Source organism: Scyliorhinus canicula, chromosome 9, assembly GCF_902713615.1.
Source record: "Scyliorhinus canicula chromosome 9, sScyCan1.1, whole genome shotgun sequence".
NCBI classification, from domain to species: Eukaryota; Metazoa; Chordata; class Chondrichthyes; order Carcharhiniformes; family Scyliorhinidae; genus Scyliorhinus; species Scyliorhinus canicula.
Window position 1 is genome coordinate 165,297,928 of NC_052154.1, and position 23,635 is coordinate 165,321,562.

Here is a 23,635-nt window from a genome sequence, read left to right on the forward strand (position 1 = left end):
CACATGGCGCCCCGGGCGACTGCCCAAGTTGCCGGTGCCTTGAGCCGGCCCTGCCCATCCCTAATGGCCCTTGAACTGAATAGCTTGCTGAACGAATGGTCATTTAAGAATCAACCATATTGTTGTGGGTCAGGAGTCACATGTAGACCAGACCAGGTTTTTGGGGGGGGGGGGGGGCAAATTTCATTCCCTAAAGGGCATTAGTGACAGAGATGGGTTTTGTACAGCAATTGACAATGGTTTTATGGGCATCATTAGATTTTTGATTCCAGATTTTTCTTGAATTAAAATTTCACCATCTGCCCTGGTAGAACATGAATCTCAGTCACCAGAGCATTTCCCTGTGTCCAGTGAGTGACAATACTGCCACCTTCCCAAATCTGCGCTTGTCTAAAGCTGAGTGTGACATTAATAAATAGCTCAAAATTATTGTTGATCCCTGAGTACATTCTCTTCCTGCACTCCCCTTTCACCTTATACTGGCATAACAGATGGTAAATGCCCATTTTCCTGCAATCTCCACCTCCCAATAACGCGTGGCCACTATTGACTCCTTCAGAGCAGAGCAATTGCCCCAAGCAGGCAAAGCTTTTCCAGTTACTGTGATAGCTTTTAACGTGTTCCCCGAATCATCAATTTAAAATGGAGAATCTGGAAGTTATTTTCTAAGAAGTTTCCTGTCTGAAAACAGTTCTTCATATCTGTGTAAGTAGAAAACGTGTTCCCTGAGGAATTTGTGAGACCTAAGAGCCCTCTCATGAGATTGCAAGAGAGGCTTAATTTTACTGATAAATCATCTCTCTCATATAATCATATTGATCCATTGTGAATCTTTGGCATGTCTGGTTCTATTAGGGGTCCTGTTAGGCTGAGCAGCACTCAGTCACCATGGGCCTGGAGTCTGCCTGTCAGAAAGTAAAACCATCTCCCTGTTGGGCTTGTTTAGAGGCATCATGATGAGAATGCTTGCCACATATTTGACTCTAGCCTAGTCTATTTGCCTCCCAGATACAATAACCAGGTATGAAACTTTAAATAATCTAGTGGGTAACAAACTAATACAACTATAAAGTCATTGGGTGGAATTCTCGATCCCTCGCCGGGTCTGAGAATTCCCGGGGAGCGGAGCGAATCCCGCCCCGCTGCCCCGATGCCGGCTGCTGTATTCTCCGGCCCCGGTTTTCAGGTGGAGGTGGAGATCACACCGCTCCGGGCGAGGGCCGTTGGCAGTGGCCCCCCCCCCCCCCACCGGCAATTCTCCAGGCCCTGATGGGCCGAGCGGCCGTCGGTTCCTGGCCAGACCCACCGGCGTGAAATGGACATGGTCCATCACAGCGGGACCTGGCTTGTAGGTCAGCTACTGAAGTCCTCGGGGGAGCGCAGGGCGATCCGCCCCAGGCGGGGCCCCCACGGTGGCCTGGCCTGTAATCGGGCTCACCGATCTGCGGGCGGGCTTGTACCGTGGGGGCACTCTTTCCTTCCATGCTGGCCTCTGGAGGGCTGCACCATGGCCGGCATGGAGAACCCCCCTGTGCATGCGCAGGAAACACGCTGGCCGGTCTGCGCATGCGCAGGAAACACGCTGGCCTGTCTGCGCATGCGCGGAACCATGACGGTGGTTCTGCGCTTGTGCCAACTCACTCCAGCCCTTCACCATGGCGCCATCCCCTCCGGCGCAGGCCTAGCCCCAGTTGGCCCGATGCTGGAGTGGTTTGCACCGTTCTTGGCGCCGGTGTTAGGCCATCCCGCCAATTGCACGAGAATCCTGCCCATAGAGTCCTACAGCGCAGAAAATGTCCTTCAGCCCACTGCGTCTACGCCAGTCAAACACAGCCACCATCTATTCTAATCCCATTTTCAGGGACTTGGCCCATAGTCTTGTCTGCCTTGGGATCACAGGTGCACATCTAATTACTTCTTAAATGTTATGAGAGTCTCTGCCTCCACCACCCTTTCAGGCAGTGAGTTCCAAACTCCCATCACCCACTGGCTAAAAAACGCTTTTGCTCACATCCCCTCCAAAATTACTGCCCCGTTACTTTAAATCTATGTCCCCTGGTCATTGATCCCTCCATCAAGGGGAAATGTTTCTTCCTGGCTACTCTATCTATGCCGCTTAATTTATACATCTCAATCATGTGCCCGCTCAGTCTCCCCCATTTTTCTTCAGAATGGCATTTCATTGGCTTGTAAAGAGGGTGTGACAGCTGCCATTACCCAGTGTTCTGTGCAATGGGAAAAGGCTGCACTGCTGTGGAAAATGGCCTGGAAATAATGTGGAGTGCCATTCTTGTAATAGGAGAGGATGTTTCAAATCTGTATGCCAGCAGAAAGCTCCAAATACAGAATGTCAAAAATAAACCAATTAAAAGTTATAGCATTCAGGAAATTGAACATGAAAAAGACAATAAAATTGAGTCATTCACTATTTCCTAATTGGAAAATTCAGTCCATCTGGTTTTACAGAATTATTATTTTTAACTTTTATGTATTTTTAGTTACTTCCAGTGAAGTGGCTTTAGTGACAGATCTTGACGGTAAAGCAGGAATGATGGCTTCATCTTTGTTATAACCCCTAAGTATCTTATGGGGTGAGAACAATTCACTTCTGTGTGAACCATGCAGAATACGAGCTTCCCTGTTAAGAGAGTGGGGGACCTCTAAACAATGTATAGTTGGAGGGTAAATAAAGCCAGCCAGTTAGACACCAGCAAGGCCCAGTTGGGATCTATCGTGTGATGTTTATAATAGTTATTGTAAATAAACCAAGTTTATTTGAACTACTCAGTGTGGAAACCTTCGTGACCTTATAAAAACCTTCAACAGTAAAATTAGATGACAAGTATCCATTCTGTTCATCAACCATATGGTTATCTTCATAATTAATCTTCCATAAGAAATCCCGAAAGAACCAATGTGATTCTTGATTACATTCTACATTTTACCCAAAGTGAAAACCTGTTTTCACTATGATAACGTTTCTGAATATTATTTTAATATTCTAAATGTTGGCTATCGTCGACTCCAGTTACTTATTATACTTTGCTGAAACATTTATACAGCGTGCATTGTCTATAGGCAAATGCCTTTACAAACATTCCCATTTAATCAAATTCTCAAACTACTGTGGTTTACTTTAAAAACAAAAATTTAAAGTATCCAATTCTGCTGATACTGTGTGTCGGTGGTGGAGGGAGTGAATGTTTGTGGGTTGGGATGACAATCAAGCGTGCTGCTTTATCCTGGATGATATCAAGCTTCTGTTGGAGCTGCACTCATCCAGGGGAGAGTAGTCCATCACATTTCTCATTGTGCCTTGTAGATGGTGGACAGGTTTTGGGGAACCGGGAGGTGAACTACTTGCCACAGGATTCCTAGCCTCTGACCTGCTGTTGTAGCCACAGTATTTATATTAATTAACATACCTAACTTAGATATTTATATATCACTTAATGTAAAGAAGTATTTAGAACTAGTTTAAGAAGCTGAATGTATTATGAAATTAAATTGTGTTTTAACCTTGTTGGCTTGCATTGCTGACATGATATAGCCAGAGGCCACCAAACTCTCCCCCTGTCAACTTGGAGGCATGTGATGTCCATACATTGTTTAAATGTTCGTGTTCACATCTGCTCCATTTTTTGTTTATGAAATACATGAGCTGTTTACAGGTAAATCAATCATTAAAAAACAAATTCCAATTAAGGGGCAATTTAGCGTGGCCAACCACCAACCCTGCATATCTTTGGGTGGATGGTGTCAGCATTTGTGGTTTCAAGTATTTTACACCACTCAGTCTGTAATGTGTCAGATGACGCCTACCTTTAATGCCCCTTTCAAAAATTCCTAGGTGTTAATCCTTGTGGCTTTGGGGAACTTAACCAAAATGAGTTGGTGGCTTATTGCCTGGCACAAAGAGAATTGGTCCATTGTTTTGCGAGTCCAACTTCCTTGTCCAGAACTTACCCCATTGAAGAGCTGCACAGAAAGATTACCAAATATTAATTAATATGTAAAAAGCAGAGGAAATAAGTTGTTGTTTTCAATTTTGAGGACATTGACTCCTTTAATACTGTGAAATATTTCATGACATGTAACTTATTAACCAAAGTGATCACTGCCTTTCCAGACTATGTAAGAGTGAGTCTGAATCATACACTTCAGTGTAAAGTTCACTATACTTTACAAATAGATAGTTATGTAGTACAAGTAGCAGATATTTCCCAGATGCCTTTCCCTCTATTGTACTAGTTGAGGGGGCACAGTGGTTTGCATTGCTGCCTCACAGCACCAGGGACCCCGAGTTCATTCCGGCCTTTGGTGACTATCTGTCTGTGTGGAGTTTGCACGTTCATCATGTGGACCGTGTTTGGCCCATGAATGGGGTGATGGCACAGAACGCTTTCCCTTCAAGGACCCTGGCAGACGCTGAGCATTGTTACACTCAAATCGAGAAGGAGGGCAAGAAATTCCACCAATATGTTTATGGGAGACATTTCTCCATTGTGACAGACCACAAGCCACTGCTCGACCATTTTAGGGAGGATAAGGGAATCCCACCGATTGCATTGGCTAGAATTCAGCGTAGGGCATTTCTACTCGCCGCGCATGAATATTTGTTTCAACACCGCCTGGGTACACAGATTGCCCATGTCAATGCTCTCAGTCGTCTTCCATTGCCCATAGGTGCCCCATCCCCACCAGTGTTGGATGGAGTAGCTGTAACTCTCAACTGTACGGATACCTTGCCGGTGACAGCTACTCAGGTGTGTGCGGATGCAGCCAGGTCGGGAATTGGTGGAACTTCACCTCATGCTTTTGAGCGGTGGAGCGCAAAGGGCCTTTCCTGTAGACCTCCGGGCCTTTTGCCCAGAAGTTCTCAGAACTCTGTGTGGAGGGCGTTATCATATTGTGCAGAGTTCCTTTGGTAATCCCGCCACAGGGTGGCTGCTGAAGGATCTAAACATTGGGCACCTGGGCGTCTTTAAGATGAAGATGTTGACCTGTAGCTATGTCTGGTGGCCTAGCATTTATGGGGAAATTGAAACAATTGTGCGCAGCTGTCCGTGTGCCAAGAGCATCAGAAGCTCCCTCCGGTGGCATCCCTCCATCCATGGGACTGGCCAGAAAGCCGGTGGCTGTGTCTTCATGCGGACTTCACAAGGCCTTTCATGGAGTCCATGTTCCTCGTCATAGTGGATCCCCACTCAAAGTGGCTTGATGTGTACAGGTTGGCCTGGCAACCTCCAGGCCATGGTACAAAATCTGTGGTGCTCATTTAGTACCTAAGGGACCCCTGAGGTACTGGTGACAGATAATGGGACGCCTTTTATTAGTGAAGAGTTTGCTGCATTTAAAAATAAAACGGTATTCAGCATATTCGAACCACTCCGTATCATCCCTCCTCCAATGACCTGGCGGAAAGTATGGTCCAGACTTTCAAAAGGGGCTTAAAAAACAAACCACGGCTTCCATTGTCGCACATCTGGCAGAGTTCCTTTTAAAAAATATTTTAATTAAGTTTCTTATAATTAATACACAAGAAAGAGGGCACAGCCCACTGCAAACAAAACTAATACAAAGAACCCCCCACCCCAAACTGTGAGATCCCAAATAAGGTTCTTAGGGGATTGGGCTCCAAATCCGTCTGCAAGATTGCTGACAAGATGCTGAAGAAAGAGCCCCAAAACCTCCCAACTCAGGACAAGACCTGAACATATGGACATGATTGGCTGGGCCCCTCCCAAACCGTTTGTACTTGTCCCCCACTCTCGCAAACAACCGGCTCATCCTCAACCTCGTTAAATGTGTCCTATGCACCACCTTTAACTGTATCAACCCTGCACTGCGAAATGCTTCACACCACACCCCCTCCTCTGGTGCCACTCCCAACCCCTCCTCCATTTAGCCTTAACCCCCCTCCAGCAATACCATATCCTCCTCCGGAATCCTCCCATAGACCTCCGAGGCACCCCCTCCTCCATGTCCGCCACCGACAGCACTCTCCCTAAAAGCGAGGAGGGTGGCATCACCGGGAACATTGGAAAAACCTTCCTTGCGAAATCCTGCACCTGCAAAAACCCGGAACGTTTCTGACCGTGGAATCCCAAACCTCTCCGTCAACTCCTCCAAACTCACGAACCGCCTGTCAAGAAACAATTTCCCTCATTCCGACCACCCGCTTATCCTCCCAGCCCAGGAACCTAGCATCTAACCCACTCGGTTCAAACAGGTGATTTGCACAGATTGGCATCATCTTCGACACCGCCCCGAGCTTAAAATGCTGCCGAAAATGCCTGCAAACCCTCAGTGTAGCCACCGGATTGCCTGAGTTTCTCCCTGGGGAGAATGGGACGGGTGTCATCAGCAGCGCCTGTACCCTGACCCCTTACATGAACCCAATTCCATCTTAACCCACATTTCCTCCTGATCGCCGTCCCAACCCAGCACCTTCTCAGCATTCGCCGTCCAGTGGTAGAACGTAGAACAGTACAGCACAGAACAGGCCCTTCGGCCCTCGATGTTGTGCTGAGCAATGATCACCCTACTCAAACCCACGTATCCACCCTATACCCATAACCCAACAACCCCCCCCTTCACCTTACTTTTTAGGACACTACGGGCAATTTAGCCTGGCCAATTCACCTAACCCGCACATCTTTGGACTGTGGGAGGAAACCGGAGCACCCGGAGGAAACCCACGCACACACGGGGAGGACGTGCAGACTCCGCACAGACAGTGACCCAGCCGGTAATTGAACCTGGAACCCTGGAGCTGTGAAGCATTTATGCTAACCACCATGCTACCGTGCTGCCCCAAATAAATCAAATTTGGTAGCATCACACCCCTCAACTGTTGTTCCCTCTGAAGCACCATTTTCAAAGTTTTGGTCACCTTGCCCGCCCAGATAAACGTGATCAGCCGCTCCACTCCCAGAATGAATGTCTTCTGTAAACACATTGGCATGTATTGGAATAAAAATAGAAACCGTGATATAATATTCATCTTCACTGATTGAACCTGGCTGGCCAATGATAGGGGGCGGCTATACCACCTCAGTAAATCCGCCTTGACTCTAACCACCAGGCTCCTGAAGTTCAACTTATGAAGTCGGGCCCAATCTCGAGCCACCTGCACCCCCAGATACCTAAAGTGGGAGGTCGCCACACAAAAAAGGCAACCCCCCACTTCCCCCAAATCCACATCCTTTCACCGGCGGAGAAACACTCGCTCTTCCCCAAGTTCAGTCTGTACCCCAAGGAAGCCCCAAATCAAGTCAGCAGCCCCATTATAACCACCACTGTGGGGACCGGGTCCCAGGTATACAAAAGAAGGTCATCGGTGCAAAGAGAAACACTATGCTCCACTCCCTCCCTCAGTATCCCCGCCTCAATGCCCTGTGCAAACAGGAGGGAGGACATAGGACACCCCTGCCTTGTTCCCCTATGCAACTGGAAGTATCCGAAATGCAAATCATTCAAACGGACACTTGCCTTGGGATCCCTATAGGGCAACGTAACCCACGACACAAACTTGGGTCCTATCCCAAACTGTTCCAACACCACAAACAAGTAACTCCACTCCATCCTATCGAAAGCCTTCTCTGCATCTAGCGCCTCAATAACCTCCGGCTCCCCCCCCTCCCCCCTCCCAATGGGGAAAGCACCATGCTCACCAGATGCTGCACATTCAAAGACAACCGCCTATCCTTTGTAAACCACATCTGGTCCTCACCAACCACCTGCGGAAGATGCTCCTTCAATCTGAGCACCAGCATCTTAGCCAGAATCTTGGCATCCACATTTAGTTCAGATATCGGCCAAACAACCCGAACTCTACCGGGTCCTAACCTTTCTTCAATAGAAGCGTAATGGATTCCTTCTCCAGCGCATACACCGCCCTCGTACTCTTGGAGTATGAGCTTCCCAGATAGGCCACTCAATTGAAGCTCAGTACAGACTTACATAAAAGCCGGCCTAAAGCAGGGCCTGGTGTTGTTAGTTCTCACAGCAATGACTGGAGTGGGAGCGAGTTACTGCCTTGAACAGAATATTGTATGTAGTTAAATAGATCTGTTCTACCACCACTGGCTTCCAGAAATTACTAAAGGATCATGCTGATGTGCGTCTAAGCTCTCTGGATTTGGGAAGTATGGTCTGTCACTACAAGGAAAATGTAGGCTTTGTGTTGCGCAAACGTCACCAGTATGGATTTTTCATTAACTCGTTTTGGAGACATTTCGGCACAGTATTAGATACTTCCTGAACTAAAATAAGGGGCAGAATTGTGAACATGGTGATTCAGGATAGGAAACTCAAATAAATCAATTGCGCTTTTTCTGAAGACATGAATAAGAAATATATGTTAAAGGTAGCAGGGACCTGCCTAATATCATTAAAGAATTTGATTTGCTTTTACCTGCCTCCTCCTTGTGCTCTAACGTGGTCAGCGCTAAATCCGAAAAAGCCAAAATGATTGTTCAATCTATATAACAGTGCCACTTTCAGAATTTATGGCACAGAGCCCCATTTAATGGGAGAGCAGATCAAAGAATTGGGCGTGGACAACAGTGCTCCTCATTTTCTGGCTGTTAACTTTAATGATCGGAAAACCAGGGGCACTACAAATCAGCCTGTGACCTTTGCACCCCGTTGTCTGAGAGACCTCCAATTGACTGAGGTTCTACAATGGGCATGTTAATCCGTAAAGTGTAACCCTAACTTTAATTTTCAGCATAGAAATTAAACTCAACATATTTGGGTGTATTTCCTTTTTTAAACACGAAATAAAGGTTTAAAATTCCATTACTGCATTCTTGTGAGAGGCATACACAGGTGTAGAAATAACAGGAATTTAGGATGAGCACGTTAAGCTCTTAACAAAATATATCTGAAGCTTTAAAATAAATGATTGAGGCTATAGCGCACAAAAGATTACGAGTTGAAATATTAACCTGCTGTGTCCGTGGATGATGACTGATTTATTCTGAATGTTTGGAAGAATTTTCTGTTTTTACTTCAACACTGGCAACCACTGTGTTTTTCCGTTTTTATTTACACAAGGATGCCTTTGTTCATTTGGGCTGTTTTCTGAAAAATGTTTTCAGAGGGCGATGACCAGGTAGATGAAAGAGCAGGTTTGATTTGATGAAACTAGTAGTTTCTGGCTCAGTCTTTAGAATTGGTTCTGGACTGGACCTCAATGAGTCAGGTGCTTTTGTGATAAGGATTCTTAAGTGGGTGTTAATTCTGTAAAGAGCAATGTAAATCAGACATACGAATTAGGAACACACATACAAATCAGGAGGAGGAGTAGGCCGGTCCGCCCAACCCCCATCCCCCCATCCGCCCATTCCCATTCCACCCCCCCCCCCCTCTCCACCCCCCCCCCCCCACTGAGCCTGCACTGCAATTGTATAAGATCATGACTGATCTGATTGTTGCCTCCACTCTACATGCCTGTCTACCCCTCAGTGATCATTGACTCCCTTTTCAGTAAAGAATCTATTTCCCGACAAATTATCAATAACCCTGCCTCCACCAATCTTTGGGAAGAGAGTTCCGAAATCTGACCACCCTTGGAGAAAAAGATTCTCCTCATCTCAGTTGTAAGTGAGAGATCCGCTGTGGGATCCTCGGCTTCGCCGGCAGCGTATCCATGCCCACGGGTTTCCCGACGGCGTGGGGGTGGCCACAATGGGAAACCCCATTGGCCGGCTGCGGATACAGAGAATCCCGTTGCCAGCGGGGTCATGTCCTGCCGGAAAAAGGGGGCTGGTGGGACGGAGAATCTCGCCTCCACTTATTTTAAAACTGTGTCCCCTAATTGTAGTGTCTCCTCCAAGGAGACGGATCCTTTCAGCATCCACCTTGTCAGGTCCCCGCAGGACCTTGTATGTTTCCATAAGACCACCTCTCAATCTTCTAACATCCAATGGTTACACTCCCAGCCTGTCCAACTTTTCCTTGTAAAATAACCCCCCATCCCAGGTATCAGTCAAGTGAACCTTCTTTGAACTACTTCAGACGCATATCCTTTCTTAAGTAAGAGCAAAGCTGTACATAGTACTCTAGGTGTGGTCTCATCAATGTCCTGTACAACTGTGGCAAAACATCCTGCTTCTATATTCAATTCCCTTGCGTTAAATGACAACATTCCATTTGCCTTCCTCATCACTTGCTGTACCTGTACACTAACTTTATGTGATTCATTCATGTATCAGGACAGCCAGATACCTCTGCACCACAGGGTTCTGCAACCTCTCTCTCCATTTAAATACTGTACTGTTTTTCTATTCTTCCTGCCAAAGTGGACAAGTTCACATTTTCCCACATTATACTCCACCAGCCAACTTTCATCCACTCACCTCACCTACCTATGTCCCCCTGCAGGCTCCTTATGCCCTCTTCACTGTTTACTTTCCCACTATCCTTTGTTACATCTGCAAATTTATCACCCATACATTTAATCCCTTCATTCAAGTCATTGATATAAATTGTTAATATTTGAAGCTCCAGCACTGATCCCACATCAAGAGCTCTTATTTTGTATAGAAACCTGTGTTACGCCTTGTCAGGTGCTTTTTGGTAATCTAAGCACAGCACATTCAAAGGTTCCCCTCTGTCCGTGTTGCTTGTTACTTCTTTGAAGAACTTCAATAGTCCAGCGTGATTTATTTTTCTCAAAACTATGCTGATTCTCCTTGATTGCACTGAAAAATTCTCAATACCACACTATAACCTCCCTAATAATAGATTCCAGCAATTTCCCTATGACAAAAGTTAATCTAACAGGCCTGTCATTCCCTGCTTTATGTCTCTCTCTTTCCTTGAATAGAGGAGAAATAGTCACTATTTTCTAATCTGATGGGACTTTTCCAGCTACTAGGGAATTTTGAAAAATTAAAACCAATGCCGTCACTTCTTTTAAGACCCTGGGATGAAGTCTATCAGGACTGGAGGACTTGTCAGCTTTTAGTTCCAGTAATTTGCCTAGTACCCTTTCCCTGGTGATTGTAATTGTTCTATGTTTCTTCCTTCCTTTCCCCTGATTCACAATTATTTCTGAAATGTTATTTGTATCGTTGAAAACAAGTAGGAACAGAAATGGGAGCACATCCTAACTGGGGATATGCCTCAATTCTGAGAATTAAATCTTATTTTTAATATTTTAATTGAATCATAGAATGGTTACAGCCATTCATCCCATCCAGTCTGTGCTAGCTCTCTGCAACAGCAACGCAGCTAGCCCCAACCCTCTGTCCTTTCCCCATAGCCTTTTTCTGCTCGGATGCTTATTCTTTTGAAATCTATTATTGAACCTGCTTCCACCACACTCTTTGACAATATATTCCAGATTTTAAAAAATATATAAATTTAGAGTACTCAATTCTTTTTTTTTTCCAATTAAGGGGCAATTAGCCTAGCCAAACCACCCACCCTGCACATCTTTTTGGGGTTGTGGGGGTGAGACCCACGCAGACTCGGGAGAATGTGCAAACTCCACATGGAGAGTGACCCGGGGCTTGGGGTCAAACCCGGGTCCTCAGCGCCGTGAGGCAGCAGTGCTAACTACTGGGCCACCGTGCCACCCGATTCTTACAGACCTTAACCACTTTTCCTCATGATGCAGTTGTTTTTGTGCCAATCTCCTTGCATCTGATTCTCAACACCTTTTGCGAAAGTGAACAATGTACATATACCTCCAGGCTTCTCTGTTCCCTTATTTTGCTGCTTCCCAGTCTTACAACCAAAATGTACCTCTTTGCACTTCTCTACATTGAACTTATCCGCTGTACACCCGCACATTTCATCATGCCCTCTTGCCGCCCATCATTATCCTCTTCACAATGCACAATACTTCCAAGTTTTCTGCCATCCCCAGATTTTGAAATTGTGCCCTGTGAACCCGCCAACGTCACAAATCGAGAGAAGTGGTTGTTGGACTGACCCCTTGGGGACCCTCTTGTATACTTTCCTCCATTCTGAAAAGCACCCATTCACCAATACTCTCCACTCCGTCATTCAGCAGACTTCATCTCCAGGCTGCCTTTTATTTGGTCATTTATCTGCACAGAATGTTTCAATATTGTTAAAAATCAAATGAATTTATAGAATACTGAAACCTTTCAGTGCATTTCTGGAAAACTAGACCTTCCCACCCCCGACCTACTCTTGGCAGTGTCGACTGTCACAGTTTTGCACTCAGCCTTGAGCCTAATAGCAATGGTTAGAAACTATTCAGCCTGAATATATCAGGATTACCCTTCATTTCAGTGCGCCTCAGCAAGCAGCAGGAAGCAGAAACCCAGCCGAGAGGGTCATTGTTATTGAAGCAGCTGGGGATTGTGCCCACCTTCAAACCTGAAATGAGGGAAAGTCAATATCGGTAAGAGTTGTTTCAGCTCTTTTATACTTTAATGTTCTTTTGTTCCTTCCACTGGCTGAGTGCTGTTTGCATTTTGTGTAGCACACAGACAGGGAAATAAAGTCAGACTGACGTGTTTTGTAACCGCTGGGTGCCGTAGCCAGGATAGTAACTTTGTCTCTATCACAGTAATTTTGGTTGTGGACTGTAATGACACTGCAGGAGGTGAATTTGTAAAGATTAGTTGAAAGAGAAACCTTTAGGATAAACAGAAGCTTTAAATGGATCATGGTCAGCCTTTGGGGGATTAGAATGGTTTTGGTGCACTGGATTGGAATGGTTTTACTGCACTGGATGGACCAGTGCTAGGGCACTGGGTTGGAATGGTTCTAGGGTACTGGGTTGGAATGGTTCTAGGGCACTGGGTTGGAGTGGTTTTAATGCACTGGATGGACCAGTGCTAGGGCACTGGGTTGGAATGGTTCTAGGGTACTGGGTTGGAATGGTTCTAGGGCACTAGGTTGGAGTGGTGCTAGGGCACTAGGTTGGAATGGTACTAGGGCACTGAGTTGGAATGGTTCTAGGACACAGGATTGGAATGGTTCTAGGGCACTGGGTTGGAATGGTGCTAGGGCACTGGGTTGGAATGGTTCTAGGGCACTGGGTTGGAATGGTGCTAGGGCACTGGGTTGGAATGGTTCTAGGGCACAGGATTGGAATGGTTCTAGGGCACTGGGTTGGAATGGTGCTAGGGCACTGGGTTGGAATGGTTCTAGGGCACTGGGTTGGAATGGTGCTAGGGCACTGGGTTGGAATGGTGCTAGGGCACTGGGTTGGAATGGTTCTAGGGCACTGGGTTGGAATGGTTCTAGGGCACTGGGTTGGAATGGTTCTAGGGAACTGGGTTGGAATGGTGCTAGGGCATTGGGTTGGAATGGTGCTAGGGCACTGGGTTGGAATGGTGCTAGGGCACTGGGTTGGAATGGTGATAGGGCACTGGGTTGGAATGGTGCTAGGGCACTGGGTTGGAACGGTACTAGGGCACTGGGTTGGAATGGTGCTCGGGCACTGGGTTGGAATGGTTCTAGGGCACTGGGTTGGAATGGCTTTGAAATGAAAAATGAAAATCGCTTATTGTCACGAGTAGGCTTCAATGAAGTTACTGTGAAAAGCCCCTAGTCGCCACATTCCGGCGCCTGTTCGGGGAGGCTGGTACGGGAATGCTTTAATGCACTGGGTTGGAATGGTGCTAGGGCACTCGATTGGAATGGCTTTGGAATGGATTGGAATGGCTTTAATGCACTGGATTGGAATGGCTTTAATGCACTGGATTGGAATGGTGCTCGGGCACTGGGTTGGAATGGTGCTGGGGCACTGGGTTGGAATGGTGCTAGGGCACTGGGTTGGAATGGTGCTAGGGCACTGGGTTGGAATGGTGCTGGGGCACTGGGTTGGAATGGTGCTCGGGCACTGGATTGGAATGGTACTAGGGCACTGGGTTGGAATGGTGCTGGGGCACTGGGTTGGAATGGTGCTAGGGCACTGGGTTGGAATGGTGCTAGGGCACTGGATTGGAATGGTGCTAGGGCACTGGATTGGAATGGTGCTAGGGCACTGGGTTGGAATGGTGGTAGGGCACTGGATTGGAATGGTACTAGGGCACTGGATTGGAATGGTGCTAGGGCACTGGGTTGGAATGGTTCTAGGGCACTGGGTTGGAGTGGTTCTAGGGCACTGGGTTGGAATGGTGCTAGGGCAGTGGGTTGGAATGGTGCTAGGGCACTGGGTTGGAATGGTACTAGGGCTCTGGATTGGAATGGTGCTAGGGCACTGGATTGGAATGGTGCTAGGGCACTGGATTGGAATGGTGCTAGGGCACTGGATTGGAATGGTGCTAGGGCACTGGGTTGGAATATTTCTAGTTACCTCATTGGAATGGTTCCAGCAGACTGAAATGGAATCTTCTAGAGCACGCAGATGGTGTTTTACTATGTTAAAAGTGTGATATGTTTAATAAGGACACGAGGAGTCCACTCCGAGTAAAAATAAGAGCAAAGTTTTATTTACAAACAATACTTCCTGGTGGACCCCTACCGGGTTCCTTCCTGGTCGATGCCTTACTGGCCGACCTTATATACTCTGGGTAATTGTGGTACCCCACCCCTAGCGGGCGGACATAGAACATAGAACATACAGTGCAGAAGGACACCATTTGGCCCATCGAGTCTGCACTTAAGCCCTCACTTCCACCCTATCCCCATAACTCAATAACCCCTCCTAATCTTTTTGGACACGAAGGGCAATTTAGCCTGGCCAATCCACCTAACCTGCATGTCTTTGGACGGTGGGAGGAAACTGGAGTACCCGGAGGAAAACCATGCAGACATGTGGAGGCTGTGCAGACTCCGCACAGACAGTGATCCAGCGGGGAATCGAAACTGGGACACTGGTGCTGTGAAGCCACAATGCTAGCCACTGTGCTATCGTGCTTCCCGTACTCCGCAAGGAGCAAGGGGAAGACAAGCATTGATGCCCCGTGGGTCCCGTGTGGGATATTTACAACATGATTACAACTTGTTGTAGTTGTGGACTCGACTAGAATACATTCTGCCCTTGTGCGCTGAAGAATATCTGTTTTCCATAAAACATAGTTGTCTATTCACTCGTGGGAATGGGGTTGTCGGATATTATATTACTTGGTGCTGGTGAAATGCAGGATTGTGGATCAGACTGCCCAATTTTTGTTTCCGTTGAAATTAGCTGTTTAGTGGGCAGCTGACCTGACATCACCCATTTTATACCATCACAGAAATGAAAACTATCCAGTCACAGAATCAGGTTGGACACCTTTGAATGCCATATTGCTCTAATTACACGATTAACATGAATCAAAGCCATTTCCAATGTAAATGCTCTGCTCTGGTGTTGCTGCTGTAGTTGAATGGGAAAAATAATTTAAAAAATCAATGCATTCCACAAAGGTAGGGTCAGCTGTTTTGTAATTTTACTGCACTAGTATTCAGTTATTGTATAATTAGGATGAATGTGCCATTATCTCTCTGCAAAGAAAAGCCGTTGCATTGTAAAGTAACTTCAAAGCCACTCATTTAAATGGAAAAGCAGCCTCTATTTTCAGAGCTTGGATAAAGCTGGTATAGAGTTCTACTAGTTACTTATTGACCAGACTTCATTAACATGACATAATGCATGTTAACACACACTGCAGATAGCCTGCTGTTAATTTGGATCAGATCAAGATTGTAGTATAAGGAACAAAAAAAAACCCAAAACCTATATATTTAATGCATTTTGAGTTATTTTCCCAACAAGAACATGTGGGTACTAAATTGTTTCAACCATATGTTTGCACCAAGGGTATTTTTTTTTTTCTATTTTTCTTCTGGATTCTGTTTGGAATTGCAATTTTATGTGAAAGGCACTGTACGATGTGAATGTATTCTTCTCTTTCACCACGGTTGCACAGTGGATGGCACTGCTGCCTCACAGCACCAGGGAGCCAGGTTTAATTCTGACCTTGGGTACTGTTTGTGTGGAGTTTGCACATTCTCCCTGTGCCTGCGTGGGTTTCCTCCGGGTGCATTCAAACTTCCACACAGCCTCTCAGGTACACAGCCATGGCAACTGCTTCACAGGCTGTATTAAGGTATCATCCACCTGAGTATTACTTCAGATATCTGGCTTCCCACAGCCAACTTCACAAAGTCTGCACCTTTCAACTGTCTTTAACTTGGAGCCTGTCTCAGCCCTTTCTTTCGTTGCAATGAAGAGTACCTTGATCAGTTTCCAGTTCCTTTGTCCTTTTGACTTAAGTCTTCCTCGGACTTCTCTTTTCATTCCCTGGTTTCTAGAACTACATGTTTTTCAGCTTTAAGGGACCTGTCACCATTGAACTCCCTTCTCTCTCTGCTGGCAGTTTCTATCAGAGCTGTTTCCTCTCTGGTACTTGGTTCCAAATGCACCTGGGTCCATCTTAAAACTAAAGTCAAAAGTTTGTTCTAACCCAAAGTGGCCCCTGGTTGCTTAGCAACAGCCGAGTCTTTCTTTAATCTGTTTACTTTCATGCCATTAGCCCTTAATCACAATGCAGACACAGTTTGAAATGAAACCCAAACCCATAGCCATGCAGATACTTGTAACATTAATCTAACTTTTTGCCCTTTCATTTACACAAACACAAAATTAAACTGACTTAAAGTTGTACCTTATTTCTAATGCCTAAAAATAAAAATATAGATGACATAAAACTGCCTCTGTTTCCTGACAGTGTAAATAAACATTGTGTAATTGAAGAAATCAGAGTGCAAGAGCTGTCAATCAAGCAATGATTTTCCTGGGACTCAGCTGTTTCATGGGGGTAACGGATGCCTGAGCTCTCTTCCAAACCTCACTATACATTCTTAGCTGAGAGCCCAGACATCCATTGGATTATTGAAACACCTGAGCCCTGAGGGAAAATATTGCTTGACTGACAGTTTTGGCTCTCTAATCACTTCTGTCAATTGTACACAAGGTAAAGAGGTTTCAAGTGCTTGCAGTTCCTGTGACTGATACTTCAAAGGGTCTGGATGATTGGCACCTTTGGCCCAATGGTGAAAGGCTATTTCTTTGTAAGAAAATGGAAAGTTCTGAATGAATGACAGCTTTTTCTAAATGCATCCTATTGCTACTGTAGGATGTATAGGTTATATACAGCGGGTGAATAGGTACGGAAGTGCCGCAGCTTGGCTTGGGGGTGTGAAGGGCCATGGAGGATGAGTGGGGAAGTATGAGAGGACATGGATAAGATCCTTTATCTTTTGGAACGTTCTCTCATCCAAACTATGTTTCACAACACCTTTGAGATGTGGTAAACCACAAGACCGTTAAAGGATTGCCATCATGGAAATTGCAGAGGACCAGGACATGCCTATCTCCACATGGAGGCGGCCAAAGTCAGGATTGTAGCGGTGGGCCCATAACCTGAACCAGTTCAGAACCTGAAACTGCATTGTTGAAAATCGAAAACCCTGGGAGTGGGCTGAGGAATCCCAGAAACAGATCCCGGCCAACATGTCCACCCCTCCACGGAGTCTGCCCATCTCGATGAAAATTCAACCCATATTCAGTGAAGTGACGGCCTTTGACAATCACTTTGCAGCTGGGAGTGGGCACACAGAAACCACAAAAAGCACTGACTTGCCCTCCCCGCAACTCAGTACAGCAAAATGAACTGCGAGCACTCATTATTAAAGCTCACAAGTGCGCACAAGAAGTCTCCTGACACCATTTCAGGAGTGGAAACGAGAAACAGAATCAGGGGTACATAGAATTATAGAATTCATAGAATTTACAGTGCAGAAGGAGGCCATTCAGCCCATCGAGTCTGCACCGGCCCTTGGAAAGAGCACCCATGCCTCCAACCGTAACCCAGTAACCCCACCTAACCTTTTTGGACACTAAGGGCAATTTAGAATGGCTAATCCACCTAACCTGCACATCTTTGGACTGAGGGAGGAAACCGGAGCACCCGGAAGAAACCGACGCACACACGGGGAGAAAGTGCGAACTCCGCACAGACAGTGACCCAAACCGGGGAGCGAACCTGGGACTCTGGAGCTGTGAAGCAACTGTGCTCACCACTATGCTACCGTGCTGCCCCGTGCTGCTTAGGCGATGGCTGCTGAGGGTGTGTGTTGGTTGGGTAGTGATTTGTTGTTAAGGGAGTTAAGTTTGATGCCCATCATTTCCCTTCCACCGTTTCCGATTGCTTACTGTTTCAGTGGTGGCAAACTGATCAGAACACTTTTGAATTTGGGGGTTGTGACCCAGGAGCTGCTTGGCCACAGGTATTCATTAATTGTTGCTAGTTCTCTCCTCTGAGGTTGTTGGTCGAACATTTATTTCTTTTGAAGCTGGCAGGACTCCAATCCCACAAATGCCACAATTGAGATCCTGTTCTGCAGAACGGAATGGTAATTAGAAGACTAATGACGGCCGTATTCTTACCCAGGAGTAGGATCGTCCATTCTGATTATTCCTGAAGGTGTCATCACATAACCTCCTGACTCCAAACTCCCCGCCACTCCCCGCCACCACAATCTCGGGCAGCATCATCCAAAATATTCATTCTCTTGGTATGCGCCTTCCCATTCAATCAGAGAAGGAACAGCATTTTCATCATCCGCATGGATGATTCTTGACAAGTCAGTCTAACAGCCTTTTGGCCCTCCCTGATAATTTTTCTAATTAGTAGACAAACACGTTCAAACAGCATTAAAATAAAAATAAACTTATTTTTTACTCCTGCGTGCTTTTTCTTGACCTGGAGTGATATCTTTAACATCCATGGACTCTTGGATAACCCTGGAGAGTTGACAGCCCTGCTCAAAGAATGTAATAAAATAGAGACATTGATTTCTAAACTTTCAATTCCAAGTCCATTGTAGTCCAAATCTCTGGCTCTACTTTATACCCGATAATCCTAACAATGAACTTTGGCTGGCTTCCAAAATCCATTGATGTGTGACATCCAAATGTTTTTACCTGCATGAGTAAACATCAGGATCTTACTGGGGAATAAAAGTGCTCAGCTGCCTCAGGCACAGAAAATGCTATTAAGGGAGTATCTTCGATAACTTTCGTGAAAAATGTGTCCCCATAGTGGCTTTAACTCCGACAACATTTACACTATGAGCTATAAAACATACAAAAAATACGGTCCCGGCCTCGCTGATGTTTCCAGGCATCTGAGGTTATGTAGAGCAAAGTAAACCATCAGTGAGAAGAGTGAAATGAAATCAATGAGAACCTCGGCTGAATGGATTATTTCTCTTTTGTGAATATACCTGTATTGAGCACAAGATAAACTTTTGCTTTATTGCCATTTAACCCAATTTCTTGACTAGTTCTTTTCTAGCCCAACAGTGAAGGGAGCACTGCTGGACCTGGTTCTGGGAAATTAGGTGGATTAAGCATCAGGAGGAAAACATTTAGGGAACCGTGATCATAGGTTTTAATTAGCAATGGAAAACAACCAGGAAAAATCTAGAGTAAAATGCTCTATTGGATGGGGCCAATTTCTGTGCAAATACAGGGGGTTGAGAACACCCCCATTATTATCCCCCCCACCCCACCTTCTCCCCGGGCAAATTGGAGTAAAATATTGGCAGGTAAAATTGTCAAGTAACAATGAGTTGCGTTGAAAGAGGAGGTAGATTGGGTACATTCCTGGGAGGCGAAACGTACAGCAAGCCCCCGGATGATGAAAAGGATAAATGGGGCAATTCTCTGGCCACGTTGTGCCTGGTGCAAATCTCGCTAAGTCGGGAGAATTCCAGGGGAGGCCTGAAATAGGATTTGCGCCAGGCACCAAACAGTTTCCGATGCTCCTGGCCCACTTCAGCTGGCGTGATCAGGATCCCACCCAGAAAGGGCAAGAAACCTGATCAAAGCTCATTTGCATTCATTTTAATCTGATTAGTGAGATTAAAGTCGAATGCAGTGACCTCCTGGTACGCTACTCCCCCCCCCCCCCCCCCCCCCCACCCCCTATGGGAAGGCACTAGGGCACAAATCACAATTTACAGTGCAGAAGGAGGCCATTCGGCCCATCAGGTCTGCATCTGCTCTTGAAAAGAGCACCCATACCTCCACCATATCCCTGTAACCCAGTAACCCCACTTATACCCATTGGACACTAAGGGGCAATTTAGCATGGCCAATCCACCTAATCTGCATATCTTTGGACTGCGGGAGGAAACCGGGGCACCCAGTGGAAACCCACGTAGACATGCGGAGGAAGTGCAAACTCCACACGGACAGTCACACGAGGCCGGAATTGAACCTGGGACCCTGTAGCTGTGAGGCAGCAGTGCTAACCACAGAGCCACCATGTATTATATATTCAATGAAGTGATGCAGTTTGGTAGGAAGAACGAGGAGAGGCAATGTAAAATAAAGGGCATAATTCTAAAGGGGACTCGGAAACAGAGGTCTGGGCAGAACATGTGCACAAATTATTAAGGATGGCAGGGCAGGTTGAAGAGCTGGTTCGAAAGGCATATGGAATCCTGGGCTTTATAAATAGGGGCATAGAGCACAAAAGCAAAGAAATTATGATGATCTTTATAAAGCACTGGTTCAGCCTTGGCTAGAGTATGTGTCCAATTGTGGGCACCACACTTTAGGAAGCTGTGAAGAGGGAGCAGAAATGATTTCGGACAATGGTTCCAAGAACCAAGATTTCATTTTGGGGGATAGATTGGTGGAGCTGGGTTGTTCTATTGGGCGAAGTTTGAGAGGAAATTGGTTTTCAAAATCACGAGGGTCTGGACAGCGTAGATCCCATTGGTCAGAGGGCCAAAAACCACAGAGCACCAATTTGAGGTGGCCAATGGCGACATGAGGGAGCGTTTTTTTTGACGCATGTGGTTCAGATTTGGAATGTACTGCCTGAGATTAAGTAGAGACGGATTCAGTCGTGGCTTTGAAAAGAGACACCCCAAGACGGGAAAACTGCAGGGCTCTGGGGATAATGCTGGTAAAATAATAAAGGTCCACCACTAATAGGATTTGATTCCTCTCACACACCCAGCTATGACTCACAGGCGAGTGAGGTAAGTGCTTAAAAAAAGAATGTCCTCTGAAAAGTTATTGGCAGAGCAACTGAGTTATCATGGAATTTACAGTGCAGAAGGAGGCCATTCAGCCCATCAAGTCTGCACCAGCTCTTGGAAAGAGCACCCTACCCAAGGTCAACACCTCCACCCTATTCCCATAACCCAGTAACCCCACCCAACACTAAGGGCAATTTTGGACACTAAGGGCAATTTAGCATGGCCACTCCACCTAACCTGCACATCTTTGGACTGTGGGAGGAAACCGGAGCACCCGGAGGAAACCCACGCACACACGGGGAGAGTGTGCAGACTCCGCACAGACAGTGACCCAAGCCGGAATCGAACCTGGGACCCTGGAGCTGTGAAGCAATTGTGTTATCCACAATGCTACCGTGTTTAATGGGGAATAAAAGTTATCACTTGGTGCACACACCTGACGATCTCAGTTGCAGCAGGGAACTTATTCTTCAGGAATTTGATGTTGTTACCATCATAGTTTGTGCTTAGTAATGTTTGGTTTGAATCATGGAGAGGGGGAACAGTACATCAGTACAGATTCAGGGCTCATTGTAACATGGAGCTCACTGTGGTGCACAAGGGTAGTAAGCTGCAGATTCAATGGCATTAAAAACAGGACATTTTGAAAAATAGTGGTAGCCATTCCATCCGTCTGTTAGAAATTGACCACGTCCTTTCCTATCATAAAGCTATTTAGTGCTGAATCATGCTCTGTGCTTATTAAATGCAAGATGCATCCCAGCAGGTGTTGAAGAATATGACAGGGAGATTAACGGACTCCATATAATAATTCTGGATTCCAGTAGCCAGTGTTGTGAGTAAGTATTTTAAGCTCCTCCGTAAGGAACCTTTGCAGTACGTTGCAAAAGAGTTAGCAGGCGGGGGCAGCAGCGCCATTTTGTCTATTTTCAGTCAGTAACAGGAGTACTAACAGGAGATCTGTGCCCCTCAGCGTGATTGGAAGATTATTTGCTCAGGATCTCATTGTTTTTCCATTGAACCGTGTGTGCGATTCTTACATTTCAACAGTGGACTACCTTTCAAAATTTGACTATGAGGTATGAGATCATGAAAGACACTAAACCAATGCAAGTCCTTTCTCCACTTACAGGATGGAATAATTTTCTCATTATTTAGCAGAGCGGAGCAGCGGGTGGAAAAGACGGGTTGGAGGCTGCCGGCAACTTCCTCCACCACGTTGGGAGCCTCTTAGAAAAAACGACAAGGGGTGGGTGCCACAACGTCATGGATCTGATTTAAGTCTGCCCTGCCAGCAACTTAGGTTTCTTACTTTTTAAAAAATATTTCTATTCTCCTTTTTCACATTTTCTCCCAAATTTACACCCACCAACAATAAACAATAATCAGTAACGAAGGCAATGTCAATTCCCATATCACTAAGAACAATCCCATCTTCCCACCAAACCCCCAAACAGCAGCCCGCATGTTAACATAAACATTAACAAAAATGAATCAGGAATCACCCATCGTCACCTTAACACATACAGTCCCCCTCCCCCTCTCCCCAATGTTCAATGTAATCCAATTCTAGAAAGTGCACAATGAATAACGCCCGTGAATTGTAGAACCCCTCCATTCGTCCCCCAGTTCAAATTTGACCTTCTCAAGAGTCAAGAATTCCAGCAGGTCTCCCTGCCACACCAGGGCACAGGGTGGAGAGGTTGATCTCCATCCTAACAGGATCCACCTTCAGGCGATCAACGAGGCAAAGGTGATAATATCTGCCTCCGCACACGTTTCCAACCCCGGCTGGGCTCCTGAGGGCCGGGGTCCAGTTTCACGTGCACCACTTTAAAGATTATCCAAAAACCTTCTTCAAGCAATCCTCCTGCTTTGGACGGGACCAAAACATATGAATGTGGTTTGCGCCCCCCCACCCGCCCCTCACCCCGCAACGCTGACACACATCTTCTACTCCCTCAAAGAGCTGGCTCATCCCCGACTTTGTGAGGTGTGTGAACCTTAGGTTTATAAAGACGCCCCGAATTTTTAAATAACACTTCCTCCACTTTCCACCCCCCCAACCAAGCAATCCCCCCCCCTCACCACAAAGCACCCCCCCCAACCCCCCATGCAACACCCACCCTTCCCCCCCCCCCCCTCCACGTACTACCTGGGCACTGTAGGGGGCTGTGCCGGGGGGGAGTGCTTGGGCATATTCACCCTAGGGGCTGGATTCACTTGTGCCCCTTTGGTGGGTTTTGCTCATCATGAGGATACTGTCCTGATAGACAATCCAACGGGGGACGCGGGGCGGGGGTAAAGGAAATCGGCTTCCTAACTTTCTAAGTCAGGTTCCCGTTACATCTTTGGTGAGGGGGGGGGGGGGGGGGGGGGGGGTTACAATCGCGCGGTGTAAAGTTGTTTTGGGAGTCCCGTGCAATTTTCCGTTTCTGCCCCTCCCAACTCCAAATAACAAAGCACAGGATGCTCCTCCTCCCCCTCCCCTCCCCCACCCATAGCCCTATAGGGTTAAACACTTTCCAGCATGTGCTCTTCAAGACATCCAAGAGAACTTACAACAATAAGAAATCCGGCTAAAGGGTTCATGCTTTGAATTGATAAAATGCTGTCGCAAACTGGGATACAGCCAAGAGGAGGAACAACTTTA

The 23,635-nt window shown here is 46.4% G+C and overlaps 1 protein-coding gene across 3 annotated transcripts in view; it reads left to right on the forward strand.

The window, feature by feature from the left end:
• Positions 1-23,635, forward strand: part of tub (TUB bipartite transcription factor) — a 479,022-nt gene that overhangs the window by 206,611 nt on the left and 248,776 nt on the right. The window contains exon 1 of one of the 3 annotated variants that reach the window (XM_038808110.1): positions 12,190-12,388. The exons of the other annotated variants lie outside the window; for them this stretch is intronic. Coding sequence (XP_038664038.1) covers positions 12,369-12,388 — 20 coding nt within the window. The 5' untranslated portion in view covers positions 12,190-12,368. Of the gene's footprint in view, positions 1-12,189; positions 12,389-23,635 lie in introns of those variants that run through there. 3 annotated transcript variants of the gene reach the window in all.